Below are 22,137 nucleotides of genomic sequence, written 5' to 3' on the forward strand. Positions count from 1 at the left end.
GAGAAATATGCCTTCCAGTCTCGCATCCACAGATTCCTCCTTACCAAAATCATGGAACCAGTCGCCATGGCAGAAGATCTCAGGACATCTGAAGATATGCCTGCCAGTAACTTTGCTCCATTTGAACTAGTAATTCAGAACAATCTGTCTCCTCATGAATTGCGGTGGCCAACTCCTCAAAATCCGACACCAAGGACTGAGCTGTATAAGCTGAATATATACCTGCTTTCAAAGTCACATTCTCAGCAGACAAAGCTTTCTTTAGAGTCCCATCAACTTTCCTGTCCGTAGCATTCACAGGAGAAAAATCCTCACGATTAATTGCAGTACGACCAGAGTGTCCAACATGGCATCCACCTTAACAGAGTGAGGAAGTGAGTCCTCCAGCAAATACAGCTTTTGTAGAAAGAGTGGAACTGAAGAGAGTTCCAGGTCACGCCATTAACCAGAGATCAAGTCCTTGATCCGACCATGGAAGGGTATAGCTATTGTAAAACAACGAAAAAAGAGAAAATTGGAGGGGGGTGGGGGATTTTTATTACGTTGCATCACGTGGTAAGGGTGTCTGGGGAGGCAGGAATGCCTCCTGTGTGTAATGAATGAAAGCGAGGGAGGGATGAGGAGGTAATGCTGGTAAGAGGCCATGAGACATAACAAAACTGCTTCCCCCTACCTGTGTGGGCATCCATTCCGTGGTCAGTCACTAGCCATGCTTAGGGTCCAGTGTCTTCAGGAGAAGGTCTGAAGCTAGAGTGAGTTTGGGGGCAGCTGGGAATGAATAGTCCTTTATCAACTGAACCTTTAGCATGCAGAATGCTAATGCGAACAATATACTTTTACTTCTTAGGGGCCGATTACGATGCGGTTTGGATTGCCTCCTAACAGTATTTGCTCCATCAGAATCAGATCAGGGATTTTCTTTCAGACTGAATCGGAAAGGTTTCAGACCAACCGATTACGATGCAAGATAGGCGGTATGAATATCTTAATTCGAACCCGACGGCATTCGGAATAACCGAACCGTATGGAGCAGACTTATACATCTCTACGGTCTGCATTTCCGAATGACCGATTACGATGCTGGATTCGGACAGCCTTTCCGAATCGTGCGGCCCGACTCAAATCGGTAGACAGAATCGGACTTTGGGGCCCATAATGGGCCCCCTTGCACCCAGAGCCTTCCTAATTGGACTGTGGGGGTACCCATGGGTCCCCCCTTACCAGCCATGCACAGTGTGGCAGGCACCAGGGTGTGCCCGCCACAAGGTTCCCGATTTTCCCCAGCCACCCCTTTCTTCAATGGGAGCCTATGCATTTGAACTGAACATAGGCTTCCATTGAAGTCAATTGGAGTCTGACCAAATCATATCTGGAAGCATCCAGATGCATCATAATCGGTCAGACTCTCACAACCTGACTGTCGGAAACCATTCCCAAATCGATTCGGTCGGAATGATTTCCGAACCGCATCATATTCGGGCCCTTACGTCTGGCTTTTCACCCGCTGGAACCACTGTGGGACTGACATCTTTGTATTTTTCACTCAATGTTTTTTACTGATGTCCACTCCTTCAGCTAGACACAAGAGAAGTAGGAGCTCTGGGGTGTAGTCCTATCACTCCCAATCTTAACTTGCCCTTTCACAACCATAAAGTCATTTTGTCATCTTTTCCACCAGATCCTGCTTCACAGCCAGAATCATGGTCATGGAAGCGGCCAGTCAGTTTTGACATTGTTGAAAGGTCTTGAACTCATGCCCCTTAGCACTCATCCTGTGGGTCAAGAAATGGGTGGACAATGATGAGAGCTTGAGTTTGGACCCGCATTTGAAACTGGGTCAGCGGTTCACAGATGTCTGAGAGGTCCTTTGACAATGTGATATTGGATGACTCGGATATGATGTTATTCAGGTATTGAAGTACCGAGATTAAGACATGCTGCTTTCTGTCCATCCAAAATATGTGAGGACAAGGAATGGGATGTCAAGGTAATGTCAGGGTGACTTTAGGTAACATCCGCTGCTCTCGCCAGTGCTGAATACCCCTCCCTCCCGTCTCCCCGTGATGGATCCATCTTCGTTCAGCGCTAAGGGTTGGCTTGGATTTAGCATCAGAAATTTGCTCAAGGGGAGAGCACAGAATGGTCCTTTCTAAAGAGAATGCAGGCTTCAGATGACTACAAAGGGGAAATCCAGTGTAAAGAGAGTTTTGGAAATATTATAACAGACAGCTTCTCTTTGTTACTTGGGTAATGCCTCAAATGCATACTGCTACAAGGGGATGAAGAAGACTACCAGCATATTATGCACAGATTATACAAATCACAATAAAGGCACATACAAATGTATGTAAAACTGCTTATCCCACTAGGAAATACCAAATACCCACAGTTAAGGAGCGTATTCATTCAGAGGTTCGCTGTATTGCAAACCCACGCTGAACTTTAGAAGCATTCGCTAATCTTTAAAATACATAGTATTTAGGGGTTCTCTATAGTTTACTATTGCTGAAATGTTCAGGCTATAATAAATTAACACCGATCGTACGTATGAGTTCCAGTGAATTCACCCTGCAAGCCGCACAGAGTTCCCTCATTAAATTTATACGTAAGTTTTCGTTTCACCTTAATGATTTCCCCAGTTTGAGAGTAAGTCCTTAAGGCTCGTGCCATTTTCTGGTAAGTCATGGGTTTACGGTTTCCCTTTCGCAACCCCCAGATTTCCGCAAGTTTTTCTTTGTTCTTCGAGGAAAACTGAAAGATTCCATTGGAAGACTGCACCCACCAGATACAGTGCCGCATGTCTGGATCCAGCAGCATTTCAAACAGAAACTTGAAGAGCCTCGGCCTCTTCTTACCTAGGATTAAAACAGGGGACAATACATCAGAACAATGTGGCACTCTTTGATACTCTGAACACAATAATATTCGAAATCTCCCAAAATGCAAAAGGAAATAGCAACGATTAAAACACTTTTTGCCTATTACACTATAATTTGGGCCACTGGAATGATGCAATTTTGCAACCACAGTTTACTGCACAATTATATATTTGTCGCATTTGCCACATAAACCATAATCTGCTGCATAATCCGTAGATTTTAATCGAAAAAATTTGCTTCTAGCTCAAACGGACCAAAAATTACTTAAAACGCAGGAACACCGTGTGCCGCAAACTGGAAGGCCAGTCGCAAAGGTTGTCTGGTCATCTTTCTGTCACTTATTGCTGTATTTGGGTGTTATTGGTTAAGTGAGGTGAAACATTTGCCCAGACAGTGTTGGTATGTGTACAAATGACAAAATTATAAAGTAATACTATCACAAAATGTGCTGCACGACACCACATAATTTTCCTTTTCTTGCTGCATAATTTAGTCAAACCTGCCACATAATCTGATACTCCCCTTCCACATGATTCCAGTATTCCCGACTATAAAAGGCCGGTCCACTTTAAAAGATATACTACCCTGTGGGCAAGGGGCGCTTCTAAGAGGCACTTTGACCCCTCCCTCCATCAACCACCCAGTTTATAAAAAACAAATTAAGTTGGCAAGTCAGCCATAACCAAACGTTTGAAACGAGCAGTTTAAGATGTCATCAGAAATACATAGCTGCAATAGGAATGGGAAACAGGTGTTACTTGGTGCACTCTAATGTTTTTTGATTCTTCCAGTCCCTTAAGGAGCTATCTGACCCGTATAAACTCTCTCTCTTAACTGATCCTATACTTAACTAATTGGTACCTGAACGCTGGGCAAAGGATAAGAAAGGAATAGTGATAGAAACTGACAAAAATGATATAATCAACACATATTAAAATTGAATGCATTGTCTAAATTTTCTTTTTTTAAACTTGACAAAAAATTGTAGCCAGCAAGTGGTTTTCTAACAAAATAGAACAAAAAAGTTGCAACATAAAAACAAGCATGTTTTTCTATGTGTAAGAGTCGGTTTTGGTGTGTGCTGTAGCTGTACCTAGTCTGATGTTTCACACTCATTGTTGCTGGCCTGCAGCAGCGTGTGTGGATTGATTAGGAACAGTGGGTGCAAGGCCGGACTGGCCATAGCGGGCATTGGGTGTTTTCACTGGAGGCTGGAAGGGTGGGAGCCGGTTTTGCAGCAGTTTGGGGGCATTGTTACTGGGGGCTGGTTTTGCAGCAATATCAGCCCCCAGAACCAAAACCTTGTCCAACAAAATTGCCAGGACCTACATTTTTTTTAAATTATTTTACCAAATTTTGTTTTTCTAATTTAGTACTCCTACTACTTCTCATTCCTCTCCCTTTTCACTGCCTCTTAAGCTCTTCTCATGCACCCTGCTTGTCGTATAATGTATTTTAACATTATATGCCAGCCTGATTATATGAAGCCCCCACCCCCTCCTCCAATCTTAATTACCAAGCTACGCCCCTGTGCCTGGACCCCAGACATCACCAATGTGAGATTACAGCAGGGCAGAAGTCCTAAAAAAAAAGTGGGGGGACGCTGTCACCGGAAGTGACGTCACGGCAGGAAGTGACGTCACGAAAGGTGGCTTGCTCCAAGTACAAAGCATGTACAATTTAGCGGGGCCATAGAAAAATATAGGCTGGCCTGGCCCCGCTAGCCGACTCGACTAGCTATGCCCCCCCCCCCCAGGGGGAACCAGCAGTTCCCTAGCAGATTCACCCTGTACAGCAAATATCGCGTATCGCAGCAAAGAACTGCGCGAGGCCAATGAGACAAAACCCTTACCACTCGCCCAGAGCACCGTCCTCAGCTGACGAACGGGCTAGGATAAAACGGGGTCAAATCGGACCACAACCAGCGCGGTCAGTGTTCAGCACAGTTTGCGTTCGCAGCGAGCACGCAAGCCACAACGTCCGCAACGTGCTGTGAGCTTCGATCTCGTTCCGAGAGGCCAAAGAGTGAAGTCTAGCTGTTTGGCAGGGGGACGGAGTCCCCCCGGTAAAATAAGTGGGTGGACGCCATTCCACCTGCGTGGTACCCCGACTCGAGCCCTGCATTACAGACATAGTCGGGCCCATGGCGATGCACTGCGTAAGGGCAGTGGCTCTGATCTGGGGGAAAAACAATACAATGTCTGCGGTGTAGTTAGTTCAGAACATTGAGGTGACTTCACAGCTGTGAACAGTTTGTGTCTTTGAACAGTTAGTGCAAAAGCTCCATGGTATGAGTAGGAGCAGAGACGTATGCAATGATACACGTATGTGCGCTCGTTATCCATGCATACAGTCAAGCCATGTCAAGGGTGTGCATATAAAAGCACACGTCCATCTATACCCGCTTGAGACGTGCAAAGTGTGCATGTAAACAGAGCTAGGTCACATTGTCAGCAAGCATTGAATACAATTGCTGTAGTATCATGAAAAGATGCTGCACACACGCTGGGCTTCAAAAGCACCCAGGGTTGCATTAGCCCCAGAAATTGTGCATATTCAGTACTTTTATTTTTTGCGAAAAGTTATCCAATGACGATAAATAATGCACTATCTGGTTAGCATGTTTCTCTGTGTAACATTGCCAGTGCTCCAGGTTTGGTGGAGTTATGCTGTAATAGACTGCATCTGATTTCAGACCTAGACTCCAGTGTCCTCTTGTGGACAAATACATTATTTACAACAGTTTTGGCAACAAGAAAAATCGTACATGTAGTAACGCCGTATACTGATTTGGATGCCTACAAATTAAGAACCAAAACAGGAGAATTTATTTTGTCAACTTAAATTGGAACCAATATTTAAAAGCACTGTAAAAATAGTTATGTTGTGATATATTTAAGTGGTGGGTTTGAACAGATATTCAGCAAAAAGTGACAAAGAAGAGCTGGTCGTAACTGAACAATTCCCCTCCAGGGATTCATCTTCTGCAACTGCAATAAAATAAACTTAAAGGCGTTTGAGCGCTGCTTGCTTCTTGGGTATGTTTTTATTCATACTAATGGTTTGCGATCAGGTGGTGAGAGGGACAGGCAAGCAGCAAATTGGGAAGTGGCATTTTTGTTCTTCACATTTAGGCCCACTTCCAAGGATCCAGGTCTGAGTTTGCACCAACTGGCCGGGTAAACTCACAGATAGCAGAGTCCAGGTGCAGGTGCAAGGTTGCTTTCCCAGAAGCTTCAGATCAGGAGGCCAGCCAACTAGCCCTTGGAGTCATTCTGGGTTCAAGAAATGCAGGATTAGTCCTTCTCACCCAGGCAAGAAGGGAGCAGTTCCTTTAGTGCAGCAGCCCAGCAGAGTGGCAGCCCCACAGCAGTCCTTCCTGGCAGAGTATTCACAGGCCCAGAAGTGTACAGTAGTAGTGGTGGTGTTGGAGGTCCTTCTTTTATATGCAGTTGTGCCTTTGAAGTGAGGAGAAGCTTCTAGAGGCATGCCTTTGAAGTGCACAGATGCCCTGCCTTCCTGGCCCTGAATCCAGACTAACTACTGAGGAAATGCAGCCCTTTGTGTGGAGACAGGAACAAGCCCATTCAGGTATAAGTGAGGATGGCCACAGCTGCTTTCTCTCATCCTGCCAGGGATAGTCCATTCAGTCGCACCTAAACTCCCTTTGTGTATGGCTGTTTAGCAGGAATACACAAAGCCCAATTACACCCAGTTATGTGACCAGAGACGGGCTGCAGGCAGCAAATGGCCAAGGCAAGAAAATTCTAACTTTCTAAAAGTGGCATTTTCTGAATTGCACTTTAAAAACTGACTTCAACATAAGTTAGGATTTTAAGTTGTGATTCTAGAGACACCAAATGTCAAGGGTGTATCTTTTCGGATTTGGAAACTCAGATATTATCCTATTGGAGATATATGCCTTGCAGTAGTGAAAAAAGACTTTAGAAATGTTTCACTACCAGGAGATGTAAAACTTAAAAGTACATGCTCAGTTTTTTAAATACTGAGCACCCTACCCTTGGGGCTGTCTAAGGCCTTCCTTAGGGGTGACATACGTATCAAAATAGAAAGTTTGGGCCTGGAAAAAGGTTTATTTTGCCAGGTCAAATGGCAGTGTAAACTGCACACACGGGAAACAGTTGGAACAATGAGGGCAGACCCACAAGTGTTCCAACTACGCAAGCACTAGCACACTCGCCTTAACCATGAATATGCCTTACCCACACATTTGCGTGGTTAAGGTAGTGCTTGGTCTAGCTGCTGGCTGCAGGAAGACGCCACGAAAAGAGGATGCGGTGAGATTGGCTGCAGCAACCGCAACAATGGAAAAAAGAGATGTTTTACATATCTCTGTACTACGTGACAGGCACCATGCGGTGCCTGTCACTTGGTACAGGGATATATAGGGGGACACCATGGATGCCCCCCCAACACCCAAAGGAATGTGCCTGGAATGACGGGGGGCCCGCTACTGGCCCCAAATGTCCATTGTCAGTGGAGAAGTGTGGCTCAATGGTTAGAGCAGCAGACCCTGATGCAGAGGTCTAGCCCGGGACCAGGGTTCAATTCCCCGCCTCGGCGGGTCTTGGGCTCAAAATTCCACGGACCTGATAATTCTCGCCTCGGTGCCTATTCCAATCATGGAGTCCCACTCTGCAACTCTGGGCAATAGCTTGCTTAATCTCCACAATGGCCCCTACAACGCTAAGGATGCCTGGCCTCCACCTTCGGGGTGCCCAGGAGTGGACACCTCACAGGGAAAGCCAGGATGGGTTCCACAGCGGTATTCGTACAAGCGCCTTGAGACCCTTGCGGGTGAGTAGTGCGCTATACAAGTATCAATTTACATTTACATTTCCGCAAGCCTTTCCATGTCCTGTGAACCACCATGGAAATGCTGGCGGGGAGGGACCATTCCATTCCCTACTGCGGTGCCTGGCAGGCACCCCCACCACAGTAGGGATCGGAGTGCCCTCCGACGGTCCAATGAGCTCCTTGAGCCCATCAAATCCGTGGTTGTCGGTCTCTCCAAGCGTCACCCCTCTGTCCGCCATCAAAATGTGGCAGGCAGTAAAGCTGCTTAGGATGGTGGGGAGACTGCCAATGACAGCTTGTTGGTGGCAGTCTCCCTGCCATCCTAATCAGGCCCTAAGTTTGTTCTGAATTGATTAAGTTAGCTCAGGTCTAGCAGGAGAGATCCAGGGAGAAGAAGCGGGTCCATAACAGGACTAAGATGAAGCTATATAGGTATTGATTTTTTTGGTTTCAGTCTTGTTGCACGCTTACGTCTGAGGTCTCACAAAACACCTGGGGGCATTCAGGTTGCAATGAAGATGGGTGGGCTGCTAGAGGTGCAGAGCTTTAAAAATCAAGCTGGTGAGATGCAATTTGTGCCTTGCTTCCTGGGCTGACCAGTGCAGTTCTATAAGTACAGCGGTAATGTGGTTGACTTTCTTTGCACTGGGCTCACCTCTTTTGGCCAAATGCAGAATGACTTTATCACTTGTTTTAGGTAAGTCCAAAGTTCCCAGTTCTAATACTCATTTTAAGAGACACACATGACTTCAACTACTTCCAGAAAATGATACAGCGTAAGACATTTTCTTTTCTTAGGTGGCATAGGCAGCATATCTGAAGGTAATTTAAATGTTCATTTGTAAATGAGGTTTTAAAAAAATATATATATTTTTATTGATCAACTTGCAACACGTGAGTACATAGTTCCAGAAAGGAACCCAACCAGATCTGCTGTAGTCATATAGTAGTACAAGAATTGTACTTCTTAAAAGTAAAACAACAAACATAACCTTGTCAACACCCCCACCCTTCCCCGTATTGCAAGCACTGTTATTAGACACATGGCAACTTACACATCAGAAGTTTGGCACCTTACACAAGTATTTTCTAGCCTACACAATCATTTTCAACCCTCGCATTTATGCCTCATGCCTGCTGCAAGTCAGTGTTACCACCTAGGTACATGGTCAACGGAGCCCAAAAGTCTTTAGGCCTGGAGGCCTCATGTAATTCCTCTGCATAAACCCCCAGCTGCTCCTTGTAGTATATCAAATCTCGGATCCACTTTAGAATAGTTGGGGTAGTTTGGGCACCCCAACATTGTGCTACTGCCCGCGTGGCAAACAGGGTCGAGACAGCGACAATTTGCCAGTTGCATGGCTTCAGCTTCTGAACCATTTCCAGTAGACATTCTTCAGGAGTGCACACCACATTTTCTAACACAACCTCAGTAAGCACCTTTGTTACTTGATTGCAAAAGGCAAATATTTTGACGCAGTTCCACGCGAGATCCATAAAGTCTGCATCATCCTGCCCACAACTGATACAGCATGCATTATCCCTCAGGCTTAACTTCCGCAATTGACTTGGTGTATAATATAGCTGGTGCAAATATTTTAAATTAATGATACAGATATTGCAGTTTGCTGTCAGTCGGCCAGTCAGCTCGCAGCAGTACTTCCACTGTTCCAGCGATAGTGGGGACCCTGGCACCACATTCCATTTATTGAATGAAGGATGTTCAGGGAGTTCACTCTCTCTCATTGATGCATTATATAGTTTGGTTATTAGGCCCCAACGTTCCTCCCCAGCCAGCACCGCCTGCAGCGCCATCAGTGTTTTCGCCTCTGCTGGATAGTCAGGGAAAATGCATCTGACTGCCTGCTGTACCCTAACGTATGCAAAGCCCAACATTATGCCATGATCCTGCCCAGCTTGCAGGTCCAGGAGTGACCGGAACTGGCCATTCTTATACAAATCTCCAAGCGGTCTCATCCCTGCCGCCTTTAGTGCCCGCAAGGCTGCTTGCACTAGAGTTGTGTAGCAATTGGTAGCGCTGGTGCATATAGATAATCCAGCTTCACCCGCTTAGCCAAAGTCTTCCATGCCCATGCAGTGCATCTAATAGAGTTCATTTCAGATCTCGGGCCACCCCCACATCCCGACAGCACCGCCATCACCAGAGGGACCGGGTGCAGTGTCTGCTTCAATAGCAGCATGTGGCAGGAACAACTGTGGGAAGTACCAATAGTGCACAACCTGCGCCTGAGCAAACAAATAGTATTATCGCATATCAAGCGCCTCAAAGCCTCCCAGCTCAAACAGTTGTGTAAGCACGCCCCAACTGCATCTGGGTTTCTTGCCTCCCCAAACAAGGATCAGTAGGGCTGTCTGGAGCGTATTGAAAAGTGCAATATTCAGCTGAATTGGGATATTGACAAACATATAAAGGAGTTTGGGTATTATCGTCATTTTCATTACTGCGATTTTAACACCTAGTGAGAGGCAATTTAGCCCACGTACCGTTTGCTCAGTGATCTGCGTGATGACTCAGCCATAGTTCATGGAGATTACCTGGTCAGGATCCCTATGCAGCCATATCCCTAAATATTTCACCGGGTCAATAGACAGCAGGAAATCCGGCTCTACCTCTTAAATGCGAGCCGTCAGTGGGTTGGAATTTTCACCACATTTAAAGTATGTGATATTATCTCATTTGAGTTAGTGCTTTAATTTGCTGGTCTAGAGTAATAGGCCACTGGATTGGAAGGTTGTGATAGTTATTTATACATGTATTTGCTCTGTCTTAACTGCAGATCTCAACACTTGGAAGAATATAGGCACTTAACTTGTTTTTACAACGTGTGCTTGGCACAGGGCTGGACTTTGATTGGTGAAGACACTTGAGAATGGTTCACTGGTCACTTTCTTTAGAAGTATTTCTATGATTCAAACCAATGTCACTAGAGTGCTGGCTTTACTTACTTTCTGATTTTCACGTTTTCTGTCCTCTTACACTTGGGCAATAAGGTGGCACATATTGGGTAATTGAATTAGTTTACTTAGTCTTTCTCTTCATCGTTTTTTGGTTATGGTATGCCTCTTTAGAGGCGCGTGTATATAGACATAAAGGAACTGTGGGTTATTTTAGGTTGGCACCTTGTGTTAATTGTAACAAGCAATACTTGTCTAAGAAAAGTTATGTTGACATTTCTGTAAAGAGTTTTGTAAATACTGAATACAGAAGAATTCTGTATGTTTATGTTTGTACAGCCTTGATGAAGTCGTGGGATCACGCCCCATTGCGACGAAACACGTGTTGGCTGTGGTTGAAATCAACAGAATAAAGCCTGAACAGAAAGAATCAAAAGACTTTCTTTATACTGTGTTTGGAATCATTGTGTGTGTACGCTAAATAGGGAAACTGTTGCTAAACATAAACGTGTGCTTGGGAGTGAAATTCATGTTTATAGAGCTTTTGCTCTTGTTTTGTGGTTCTCCATACCTTTGAGCACCGTTGCCTTAAACTTTTGATAAACTTACAATTAGTGCAAATCTGCCAAGTGGCTTCGAATTCCCTATACTTAATCTCACGTAACTTAGAATTTGTCAGCGGAAAAACTGTTGACTTTGCCCTGTTTATCCCTAATCCGGAATATCTCTCAAATTTCACATATTCGTTCAGTAACACCAGGAGATATGTAGCAGGTTCATGGACATAAAGCAACATGTCATCTGCGTATATTGAGACCACAAAAGGTCTCTGCCAAAATCGCAGTGCTGCATGGGCGTGCTTGTGATGATTTTAACAAGCCGAGGGTTTCAGGGCGAGCGAGAAGAGCATCGGCGACAGGGGGTATCCCTGCCTCGTACACCTCTTTATTGGAAATCCGTTGGAAACCCAGCCATTGACTCGTACCCGAGCCACGGGCTCACTGTATAATAGTTGAATCCATTTAAAGAAAAGCAGTGGCATGCCCATTCGCAGTAGGACAGTGAACATATACTCCCACTGCTAGGAGTCGAACGCTTTCGCTGCATGAAGCAGCACAGCCACTGCCTGAAAATCCGACTCAAAATAATGCAAAGCTGCAAAAAAAGTACACAGGTTGTGCGTCGTTGACCTATTGGGTACAAACCCCGACTGGTCTGGGAGGATTAATTTGGGTACCAACGAGGTAGCCTACTGGCAATCATTTTTGCTAAAATCTTAGCATCTATGTTAATAAGGGAAAGAGGCCTGTATGATTTACACCTCTTTGCCACCTAATCTGGTTTCAACAGAGTAACAATAAGTTGCTCCTTGAGAGTGGGAGGTCGTTTCTCAGTTCTGAATGCCTTTGCGAAGACATCTAAGAGTCTGGGTACCAGTTTGTCTATGTATGCCTTGTAGAACTCGCTCGGCAGCCCATCAAGGCCCGCTGCTTTGCAAGTAGGGACAGACATGGCAATTTTTACATCTTCCACGTCAAAGGGCTGCGTAAGGTACTCCCTCTGACCCCCTGACAGCCAACCAAAAGCGATATCATCTAGGTATGTGCGTATATCAGCTGCAGGCACCTGTGCCATGTCGCCATAGAGTTCATAGGAAAAATCCAGAATCACCCTACTAATATTTGGCATGTTGTGTTGCGCCACCCCGTCCCTGTCTTACATTTCAGTAATGTATTCCTGGCACCTAGGCACAGCTAACTTCTGGGCCAACGATCCGCTAGGCATGCCCCTCACCCCATAGTGCAACGCTGTGCTCCTAGACCTGGGCACCATTTCTTGGTCGACTGTTTGATTGTGTTCAGTCACAAGGTTCCTTATTGGGACGAGGTTTCTGATGCCGGGCTCTACCCATACACCCGCTCCAGAGCTGATATTTCTGTCACCAGCTTACCAATTCTATGCCTCAAGTCCCTCAAGACACCAGCCTGTGCGCTGATACATTGTCCCCGGATCGTAACTTTAAATGCTTCCCAGAACACCCCCGCGCTATCCACTGAGCCCTTGTTATCCATATAATGGTTTCTTATTGCATTTCCAATAGTGCTCTTAAAGACTGGGTCAGTCAAAGAAGCCTGCTGCAACCTTCACATAAAAGGAGGTCTCGCACAATCAGGGATTTGTAGCTCAAGGAGTATTGGAGAATGGTCCGAAAGCTTCTTGCCCAAATGGCTAATGTGGACTGCCCATGTGCATGCCACCTAAGACACAAGCCAATAGTCTAATCTGGACCATGACCCATGTACTGGTGAAATAAAGGTGCTTTCCTGTGACCCTGGATGTCACAAACGCCATATGTCTTGAATGTCCCTGCTTCCATCAATCTAATAAACGTGTATGATGCCTGCTTGTTTCTGCTACCACACTTCCCGACCGGTCTATATTCACATCTAGGCAAACATTGAAGTCACCTCCCCAGAATATCTCCCAGGAGGATACATAGAGATTCGACGCCAAACATCAATGAAAAAAGCAGGGTCGTCCACATTAGGGTCGTAAATGTTGACCAGCAGGATCTTCATACCACCCAGTTTGCCCTGGATTATCACCACCCTGCCCTGACCATCCGTCTCTGAGCTAATCGTAGTAAATGGGACACCTGTCTTAACGAGAATCATCACGCCTCTGGAATGGGAGTAGGAGGCAGCCACCCGTACCCCAGCCCAGCGTGTTCTCAAATTTTTCTCTGAAATCTTTGTTAGATGAGTCTCCTGCAGAAATGCGACCTGGACAACGAGCCTGTCCAGAAACGCTATTACGGAGTGGATTTTCTTAGGGCTATTTAAGCCACGTACATTCCAGGTAAGGAATTTGATATTACAGCCCATGCTTGCCGCACATCATGCTATAGATTACATGGTAATGCCCAACTTAATAAGTAAGCTGCAGTGTTTCAGTTGCTATGCCCTTGCAAAGTTTCAAACATCCCTTCCCCTTCTGACACACCATCCCCCCCACCCACTTCAGCACCCCAAACTTGCTAAAGCCATCCCTATACAGAATAAACAATACTCCCTGAATACAGAAAAACAAATAAAACGTGGGGTACTCCCATGTGGGGAGCACCAGAGTGCTACTAGCCTCCTACAGATGCAGAAGGTGACTGATCAGATCTACAACAAGTGCAATAATAACACAAGCAGATTATTAGACACTTATACACCCAAGTGGCCTCCCATTCAAAGTATAGCGGAGCACCCCAGTTCAGCATCAGAAAAGTCGACTCATTGTACAGTTGCTAGAACCCATGCCCTCACGTAGGTATATGGCACAACACATATGTGTCCCGAGTGGTAAACTGGCCCTCTGGATCTACAAAGATCCCCACTCCCCCCCTTTTTGTATACATCCCCAAGCACGGCTAACCACCGTGTGAGACCCTGGTGGGTGAGACTAGTTCTATCCCCCAAATCAATACCTTCTACTATCTCCGCGAAGGTATCTCTACCATCCATAACCGGGTGGTTTCTTTCTCTTTCACTTACCTATTCCAACTCTGCCTCCTTACTCAACCTAGCCACCACAACATGGATGGCCAAGGGTTGAGTTTCGGGGAGGAAGAAGCAGCAGCTATACTTAGAACACCTTCAATTCTCGGCATAGAGATTGATGCAGCCACCGGAAGTAACACAGCTGATTGGCAATCACTCTCTGATCTTAAAAGGGAATGGGTCAGGATTACCCTCCATGGAGCCTTGATGGCTGAATATTTCAAGGCCAAAATTGCTCCAAATGGTCCAATTGTAAAAAACTTTCTGAGGATATTCTGGGAGGACGGCCAATTCAAGATCGAATGGTCCCAGATATCCTGGAAGTGTACCCACAACCTCCTCATCCTCATCGTGAACACAGCAAAACGCCTAGCGGATGAATTACTTAGCCGTATTCAAGCCGCAGAAAGCGCTTTAAAAAACTCTGTCCCCAACCCTGGGTTCAAAACGAAGCTAGCTGAACTGAATAAAGAGCTGGCAGAACACAAGGAATTCTTGATGAACCAAAAGATCACCAAGTTACAAAAGGATATTAAACGTTTTTCCAAAGAAAAAGTGTATCCATACTTAAAAGACGACTATGTCCCACCTGGATCAGGGTACCTCTCAGACAACAGTGCCTCCTCAAGAAGAGGGTCTAACAGTGGCAGCGACTCCAGTGGAGCTGACTGGCAACCACAACGACAACAGCGGAGAGGCGCACGTGGAGGGAGACGTGGACAACAATACCACCCTCAAATCCCTTACCAGGGTCCTCCAATCTGGCCATACCCCCAATTCCCACACCCCTTACCACCTTACGCCCCCCAATATCGCCCCAATATCGCACCACCAAGCAACAACCAGCCTTTTTTAGAAAGAGGTTGGGGCAGAGGGCGCGGGCGCAAGCGAGGAAACGCACCCGACAAGAGGGTCCTGTGGGAAGACCCTCCGGCTCAGGGGATGGATACCAGGAGCAAGACCACACGAAAATGAGTCTAGTTGTCAATCTGTCAGCGCACCAGCTCACCCTACAAGAGGAGAAGGTCCTACAGAAGGGGCTTGGCTTTGTTCCAACTCCAAAAATAGACAACTTCAAACAAGTTTGCGAAATACAAAAGTTTTTTCGCAAGATTAGACTTAAGGCCTTCTTTGACGGAAGACAGAGTGAGACAATTGAAAACTCTGGGCTGCATAATCCTTCGAATTTCACCCCCCACAGCGGGATGGTTCCTAACGAGGTCCTAACATACGAACAAGCAGTGCTCAAGGAAATTGCGACACTCGACCATCACAGTAACCATCACAATATGTCCAAACTTGAGTTACAGACACTAAACTCATTAGCCAACGACCCTGCGATCACTATCAAGCAGGCGGACAAGGGGGGAGCCACCGTTCTGATGAACACTACCGATTACGAAACGGAATGCCTCAGACAACTGGGGGATGGATGTTACTATACACCTATCCCTACCAACCCCACAGAACGACTCACACGCACTATTGCGGGGCTTGTTGAGTCGGCTCTCAGCGAGGGTTGGATCACAAAAAAGGAGGCGGAATTCCTGACTAAAAAAGATCCCAGGGTTCCGTACTTCTATACTCTCCCTAAAATTCACAAGGAGACCACCCCCATACCTGGACGCCCGATCGTCTCGGGCATTGATTCCATACTGGAACCGCTATCACAATTTTGCGATCACTTCTTGCAACCCTTGGTAAAACGCATCCCATCCTATATACAGGATACAACTGATGTTCTACGTCTCCTAGACACCTTTCAAGAGGACCTCCAGATTGACCTCCTTGTAACCCTGGACGTAGAGGCCCTCTACACCAACATCCCTCAGAGGGCCTCACTAGGGGTGATAGAAGAAATACTAAACACCGAGACATGGTCCTCACCCACACCCCCAGCCTTTGTCATGGAATGTGCCAATCTAGCACTAACCGAAAACTTCTTTGAGTTTAAAGGAAAATATTACCACCAAACGCAGGGCCCCTCGATGGGGAGTACATTTGCCCCATCGGTGGCATGCCTCTACATGGCAGATTTTGAAAAGAGGTACATTGACTCCCCTACCAACCCCTACCACAATAACATCAAACTGTGGAGGCGACTCATCGACGACATTTTGATCTTCTGGGCTGGCACCAGGGAATCGCTCAAAGAATTTTTCGAATTGGTTAACACACTGAATGTTTATTTACATTTCACAATAACGGCCTCGGCCACACAGATTTCCTTCCTTGATTTGAAAATCAAACTAACAGAAGGCCAATTAAGTACGAGCATGTTCAGAAAACCAACAGACCGCAATAGCCTACTCCATTACAGTAGCCACCATCCAAAAGCGTTGCGGGCCAACCTCCCCTTTGGGCAATTTCTGGGAGTAAGGCGTAATTGCAGCAGCCTATCTGAATACAGAACCCAGTCCAATATCCTTTCAAGGAATTTATCCCATAGGTGTTACCCATGTAGAGAGATAAAAAGAGCACAGAAAAGAGCCCAATATAATCACAGAGGAGCGCTCTTAGAACACAGAGATCGGATCCCCAAAATCAACGAACCGATGACATGCGTCACCACCTTTACGCCAGCCTCTAATGCGGTGAGAAAGATTATGCGCCACTGGCAAATCCTCAATACAGGGGAACTCGCTCTTGAACCTCCAAGGTTTGCCTTTAAGAGGTCCAAAAATGTGAAGGACATACTGATCAGCACAAGACCAAAAAAAACAAAATATAACGGGCCAGACTACCCTGTGGCAATTACCACCAGTAAAAGGACACTATCCTTGTGGTTCATGCAGCGCATGCCCTTTCACTGCAGTATACAAAACTATCCAGCTCACAGACTCTTTTGAATGGGAGTTAAGGGGACACACAAATTGCAACACACCGAACTGTGTATACTTATTAGTGTGCCCCTGTGGGCTCCAATATCTGGGGATGACCACTAGACCAATCAAACAACGCATCTCAGAGCATCGGAGTAATTTCTGATGCAAGAAAAACAATACAAAGATGTGCAGGCACTACTTAGAGACAAACCACACAGCAGACTCTATGAAATGGCTTATAATTGAAGCAAACGCGAGCATATCAAAACAGAATCTCTTCTTCAGGGAACAAAGATGGTTCCATCGTCTGGCTACAGACAGGATCGGTTTAAACGAGGACATCCCCTGGAGTTCCCTTTAAATGGCTACCTACACTTCTACACACTCTGGGTTATGCCACTGATGACTGGTCAGTTATTCCCTTAGTTATTAGGACCTATATTTCTAAACAACAACAAGGGAAGATTCGGATGAGAACAACTATATTTTACTGACCAGTACATATGTGAAAGGTACCTATCCTAGCACAGATTACATGTTTACATATACATGAAGTCCGTAGTCTAACATATACCATTACCTATGAACCTTAAATAGCCTCTTCCAACACATAACCCACGAGATCCTTCACCCTTTGATTGCTTTTTCTATAGTCAATCGAGTTACCTGACACCTCTCTAAGATGGCCGCCCGTCCTTAGGACCGGATCACATGACACGCAGTTAACTGGTTATTATTCCCAGCTTACTATAATGGGTTATTAAAACACGCTCTCCACCTCATATTGATTGCTTCAACCTGCGTGATATACAACCCGCGCAGCTAAGTCACGTTGATTTCTCCCCCAAAACAATAACCGGATGAGCTGCTCCCTATACAATAATGTATGCCATAGACATTAGAGCCCCGCCCCCCCACTCCAAAATGGCCGCTCCTGTAATCGAGCCTATCACATGACCTACATCCAGCCGGGAACATCCTTCCAACCCTGTCCCGCCCATTACTAAGTTAAATACAGCGACCGCCAGATTCACGGTCTATTCGATTCTGGCGGAGAGGGGTAGGCTACACAAGAAGGACACGGGAGCTACAAGTAAGTGATATCCCGGGTAATGAAGGGAAGTGGTATTTAGCGCCCTGGATGTAGCTGGCGTTGCGATCCCAAGAGCAGCCCGCAGAACGCTTAAAGGAAAGGGCACTGACGCTCGACTCTGACCGAGTAGGGGCGCGGTAACATTTGGGCATGGCATACAACATAATGAGTGTTTTATTCAATCGTGCACTCACACGCCCTGTTTCCTTAGATGAGTGGGAGCAGGGTCATGTGAAGACAAACACGGACAGACCTATTTCATTGGTGTACCGGACGCCCTGACACACCGCTAGACCAAGAGTGGCTATTCAATGAATTGCACCCCTTATAACAAGCCTAGGCAACAACACCATATTACCTATACTGGACACTTGCAATATTAGAACACAGTGAAGTGAGCTGTAACATTAAGTAATGTACAATGTGGGTAGATTTGAAAATTGATTTTTGCCCCTTTCTTTATTTCTTTCCCTCCTTATCACAATTGCAATCTAGCCTTAGCTACAGAGGCTTGACTCACCGATGTCCATCCCGCCAGACACTGCTGGTACATTTAACATTTGACCTCTAGGTGAGTGGGGTCAGGCGGTACCCATGAACACTAAATTCTTAACTTTTACGCTGCTGCTCCTTATGTTTTTAATGTCACAAGAAACGCCTCCTTACCTACACATGTGAGCATGTCACTCAGTATTGCTCCATTTGGAGATGTTTCACATTCACCACGTGCTAGTAGTCACCAACACTAGCATGCCACAGAATGCACCAGGTCATGTAAGATGTGGACTAATGTACTGTACCGGCTTGAGAGATGTAACCTCTTACCTTTTCCTTTTGTTTCCTAAACCCAGGCATGGAACAATGTATATGCAGGTACTCCATTTCCTAACTATATATGTGAGCACTGATACTTAGATAGATCAGCAATACTGTAGACAATGAGTACATTTTATAGGTCCTGATGAATCGCGGGTAACTAAGCCCTGAGCGAGAAACATGTCGACCACAATCCTCACCTATTAGTATAGTCTCGAGTGCGGAAAACATCACTTTTCAGACCTCCTAGAATAACTGTTGTTTTTAGTTAACACACAGGACCACCCGAAAAAAGTTCCTTCTGGTACACCTGCGTTATTTTAAATTTCACGTGCGGTCTACTACTATTCTGGCCCCTCACCCACACTTCACCCAAGGGCAGTTGGATAAAAGATCTCCGCCAAAGAGCCCCTCTTTGAGGTGAAGCCCGTTGGGTATTGCACCGCCCACCCAACGAGGAGCACTGCCTATGATGATGAAGCATGACACCTGCAAGGGTGTGTGAGGCCATTATATCCAACAAAATGGATACCCATAGGTAGGTTACCATTTAACCTCATCTACATATCCACTCCCCAGTGACCTGCACCTTGAACCCAGGAACAGCCCAGTCCCCCCCTTGGCACAACACATATGTGCCCTCGCGCTCACACACCATTGCTCCTCCTCGTCTGGGTCATTTGAGGGCTTACGCCGTTTCGCGTGATCAAGTGCTGCCTTAGGGTTAGTGAACATTTTAAAGTCCCCCTCCTGGTCTATTCTTAGGTGAGCAGGGTAAAGCATGGCATACTGGATACCCTCCGATGGCAATAGTTTCTTCACTGTGCCAAATTCCCTTCTTGCTGCCTGCACCACCACTGTAAAGTCCAGGAAGAATGCCAGTGAGTTCTTTTGGAATTCAACTGCGCCCTTTTCTCTAGCCATCCGCAAAATGGTATCCCGGTCCCTGCAATTTAAAAGTCTGGCAATGATAGGGCGCGGCGCTGCGCCAGGGACTGGTCTCGCAGCCAGGGAGTGAAGAGCATGCTTGACGATGAACATAGTGGACAAGTTCTCTGGACCAAAGAAGTCGCTTATCAATTTCTCTACATAGGTCTCGATTTTGCCAGTGTTGGTAGACTCCGGAAATCCAGTAATTCTAATGTTGTTGCGGTGGGACCTATCCTTCAAGTCCTCGTTCTACACTTGTATGAGCACCAATACTTCCTCCCTCTTTAAGGTTTTGCCGAAGACCTCGCTTAGACCGTCCTCAGTGGCAGAAACCCTCTGCTCAACCTCCCCCATTCTAGTGCTTTGTTTTTCCAACTGTGCAGACATGTGGTCCATTTTTTGGTTCAAAGCAGCCATTTTTCCATCAATGGATTGAATACTGTGCAGCATTGCCAGAAGCAAGGGGGGAGCATCTCCTTACACATCTGCCTCCGAGTCCGAAGCTGCCTTTCGCTGTGAACTGCTAGGCTTCCGCATATCAAAGTAAGGAGAGGCTGGGATTTGTCGGTCTTCCCCATTGTGTGCGCCAAGCAAAACGATGCTGCAGCTCCAGAATATCTGCACTACTGAGACTGCTAGTGAGAGTACTCTGCCCAGGCCGCCACCAGACAGACGGACGTGACGTGGCAGAGCCTGGTTTAATTATGCCTCCGCCAACACCCAATTTCTTTCTGTTTTTGGGAAATAACCTTTTTTGATGATTGGGAGAGAATCCACCTCTTTTGTAGGTTAGAGGGCCATCAGAGCACACAATTCTGGGATCTCAAATCACCACCTGTCTTCCTCGCATCCCCCCTGTAATCCCAGTGGCCTCTACTGACTGTGGTGGCAGTATATTACTTCAAGCACCAGGCCTCCCACTGTGCAGAACAGTGTTCCCAGTCGTGCGCCCCAGGGAAACGCCTAACAGCGCTGCACTCCGTGCAACTCAGTTTATAAGGACATCCGAGTTGCCTTCAGCTATGTGTTACATGGTGCCATCAGCTCCCGTGGGCCGCAGGGTCCCATTTGCTGTTCCAGCCTGTCAGCAGCTTGTAGGCCGCAGCCTTATGCCCGGGCCTACGTAGCCGCGAGTTCAGGCCAGGCAGCACCCCCACTTACCGCGCTTACCACCTGCCACGTCAGCCGCACTGCGGATCACTCAGAGGCCTCCAGCAAGGCAGCGCCGGCTCCCGCCAACCCCCACACACCTCGGCGGCACGAGCGCAGCAGATCGTCAGGAGCCCCGGCCCTTTCTCCAGGCAGTTCTCGTGGCTTTGCAGCTGGATACTTTCCGGTGAGGTACAGGACTGTCCGCAGTATATAGGCGCTGTTTCGCCTGCTCACTCCGTTCGCACCGGAGGCTTTCTTCCCTTCAGCAAGTCAGCCTTACGACCAGCCTCACTGCAGGACTATGGCAGCCGCCATCTTGCACTCACACCATCGGACTCCGACCCATCGAATTTCGCCGGTGTGATCCTGCTCTGCCAGTACACAATGGCCCGCAATTCAGGTCAGTCATTTTTCCCCCTTGGATGCTGCAGATTTTAAGCAGATAATTTGTGGATTGTAGATCAGCTGGGCAGAGCCATACTACAGCACAGCCATGTTGCCGGGCGCCCTCGAGCGCCCTTGTTGAGGGTTGCATACCAAATAATTTGACTTCCTGAGAATGTAATGGCATCTAAATGTCACCTAAAGGAAAATGCCTAAGTTTTACTTCTGCTCTGTAAAGAAGGTTCTAATGTTGTATTATAAAATAATTTTTAAGATATGACATTTATTCTTACCTTTGATTAAAATTTCATCAGGAAAGGAGAGCAGACTTTTCTTCCTATCACAAACAAATTGCAATGGTTCCAAAGTGTTGCTGTCCGTGCTACATTCAGAGTCGTAATCCTAAATAATAACATCATGTTGATTAAAACAGTACAGCCAACCAATGCTGAAGGCTATCTTTTTAAAAAAAAAAAATTGTAAAGATTTTATTGGCAGTGCAGAAAGGAAAAAAACAATTTATACAACAAAAAAACAGAGCAAAAAAAAAGTATACATTATTTACAATAAACATATGACATTTTAGCCGAGCCCATAGACAATCAAAAAACGTCAGAGAAATAAACAGTACAGCAGGAAGAAAAAAAAAAAATAACCATTATCATAACCAGTTTGTAATAGGTAACCATATTTTTTGACCTATTGCCTTTCTTTTCAGGCCTTTCAATTTGTATACAGCCCTTTCCAACTGATGAATATTTAGCAATTTTGATTGC

The 22,137-nt window shown here is 46.1% G+C and overlaps 1 protein-coding gene across 1 annotated transcript in view; it reads right to left on the reverse strand.

Annotated features, from left to right (window-relative positions):
- Positions 1 to 521: 521 nt before the first annotated feature.
- The window catches only part of LOC144753589 (transcription factor Spi-C-like), a 75,735-nt gene continuing 54,119 nt past the window's right edge, over positions 522 to 22,137 (reverse strand). Inside the window, exons 4-5 of the mRNA XM_078641228.1 lie at positions 21,655 to 21,763; positions 522 to 2,855 (exon numbers count right to left, since the gene is read on the reverse strand). Coding sequence (XP_078497354.1) covers positions 2,530 to 2,855; positions 21,655 to 21,763 — 435 coding nt within the window. The 3' untranslated portion in view covers positions 522 to 2,529. The remainder of the gene's footprint in view (positions 2,856 to 21,654; positions 21,764 to 22,137) is intronic.

This window comes from Lissotriton helveticus, chromosome 5_1 (assembly GCF_964261635.1).
Source record: "Lissotriton helveticus chromosome 5_1, aLisHel1.1, whole genome shotgun sequence".
NCBI classification, from domain to species: domain Eukaryota; kingdom Metazoa; phylum Chordata; class Amphibia; order Caudata; family Salamandridae; genus Lissotriton; species Lissotriton helveticus.